General features: G+C 41.6%; 1 protein-coding gene across 1 annotated transcript; it reads right to left on the minus strand.

The window, feature by feature from the left end:
* Window positions 1-221: 221 nt before the first annotated feature.
* Window positions 222-1,161, minus strand: LOC133739500 (vacuolar iron transporter homolog 2-like). Its single transcript, XM_062167279.1, has one exon. It carries the CDS (start codon window positions 1,059-1,061, stop codon window positions 357-359), a length of 705 nt encoding a protein of 234 aa, XP_062023263.1. The 5' UTR covers window positions 1,062-1,161; the 3' UTR covers window positions 222-356.
* Window positions 1,162-2,196: the final 1,035 nt, after the last annotated feature.

The following is a 2,196-nucleotide window of genomic DNA, read 5'->3' on the forward strand; positions in this document are numbered from 1 at the left end:
AACTTTTGAATTGGTAATCCCATATTATGCATGATGATTCAGGATGCATGATACGTCCCAATTATTACTTGATAGGTTGGGAAGGAACGCAAACTTTATTAAAGTGATAAATTTAGTGCAACAATAAGAGGAACCTTCTTTCAAAAATATTATGCAATTAAAGTTGCATTTCTTAATCATTATTGATATATATACACTTCGTTTCTTCGATAAGACTGAAGTTACAGTAAGCAGAACTCGATCATCATCATCATACATTTCATTTCTTCGATAACACTGAAGTTACACATCTTGTAACAGTTCCAAAGCACGTACACATCGACAATACCCAAAGTTACATATCTTACTGGCTAGTCCTACAGTCCACTGGATCCAATCAACTTGGTTAGCCCAAAGGTTATAGCCATAGCCATCCACCCTCCAACCAAAACCCTAACGGTTGATCTCAGAACTGGTGCCTTCCCCAAAGCTGCTCCCAACCAACCAAACACCATCAAAGCCAATGTCACCGCCACCGCCACAGCTCCTAACCTCGCCCCATACTCCTTTATGAACGAGGCTGCTAGCAGTGGTACCATTGCTCCCACTGAAAACGCAAGAGCCGATGCAGCTGCTGCTTGTAACGGGTTTGGCAAGTTCTCCTTCTCTTCTCCCTCCTCGTCTCCTACCAAGTGTACCACCGGGCTGTTTTGCTTGTTGTTTTTGTTGTCTCTCTTCATTTGGGCCACCTCTATGTCCAACTGGGAGTAGACAGAGACAAACTCTCCGATGGCCATGCTGCAGGCACCGGCTACTAGTCCGGCGAACCCGGTTAGTATCATGGCTTTAATGTCCTGCTTAACAGCACCAACACCCATCATTAACGACGCGGTGGAGATCAGGCCATCATTGGCTCCCAGGACGGCGGCGCGGAGCCACTGGGAGCGTTTGGAGTAGTCGAAGTCGTCGTTGTCCTTGGAAGTATTGAGGTCTTGGGTGGGTTGGTGCTCGAGGTCGAGGTTGTTCATGGTTGGGTTAGGGTACTTGGCCCCATTTACGGATGCTTGGCTATTTGGCGCCATGGAAAATTAATATGAAAAGCAAATGAGGAAGAAGCTAGCTAGGGATTTGTTGAGGAAGAACAAGAAGAGATAGTTGGAGAAGTGTGGAGAACACACGCCCTGAAGGAGGCTATTTATGGAGGAAGATGTTCAATTATGGAGGTAGTGGTGGGGTCACGTACAGCCATTAATTTTTACGGGGAACAATAGCTTTAGAAAGAAAATAATTCGAAGGCAGAGATGGGAAATGTCTGTACGTAGAACCGTTGCTGTGATGTATACGAGTGATCCACTAGAAAACAAACTCAAAGTTTCGATGATGCAGATCCTAACAAGATGCTGACCACCCTGGAAATAAATGCATTGAGCAAGGCAAAGGAGATAAGTACGTACCAGAAAAAATTAGCTGTAACAGGTAGACTGAATATCTAACCCTAGTCACCCATTACTGAGGGGTCTCAACCAGTTTGGGAAGATGAAATCGATTCAGAGTTTTCTGATCTAAGCTCTTTCAACTGTGTAAAGTAAGAACAAAGGCAGAAAAGAAAAATGATGGGACATATTATACAAAGTGAGCAAAGAGAACCTTCAACTTTTATCTTATTCAGAGTTATCATGCTTTTTTTAAGCCAGTTATACCGGACACCCCAAATCAATGAGCTAAACGTGATCGGTACCTATGAAACAAGACAAACGTTCCTCTTTGAAATCGTTTCGAATTAAAACGGAAGCAATAATTATTATTCAAGGGTGGTCATGTTTTTGTCATCTGAGATAAGAGGGTACGTGGTGTTAAAGATTTGTAACTTGTGAGGAGTTGTGTGCAAATAGACAGAGAATATATTACATTGCGATACCAGATCGAACTTGCTTTGACATAGCAGGAAGAATCAAAGTAGTTGATAATGGTCGTCTTTTCGCATAAATAAAAGTACTTTGAGGACATGAATGGTTTCCCTAACGTTTTCTACCTTTTGCTTTACTAAATTATACAGTTTCTTAGGACTTCAAAAAACAAACCAGATACCTTAACGAATCAGGTACCATTTGCCCCTGTTAGTAATCCATCTCAAACAATATATACAATATATATTACACACACCAGAGGAACATAATTGTAATCAGAAACATTCATCTTTTGATAATTATGTCTTCA

Source organism: Rosa rugosa, chromosome 3 (genome assembly GCF_958449725.1).
Source record: "Rosa rugosa chromosome 3, drRosRugo1.1, whole genome shotgun sequence".
NCBI lineage: Eukaryota > Viridiplantae > Streptophyta > Magnoliopsida > Rosales > Rosaceae > Rosa > Rosa rugosa.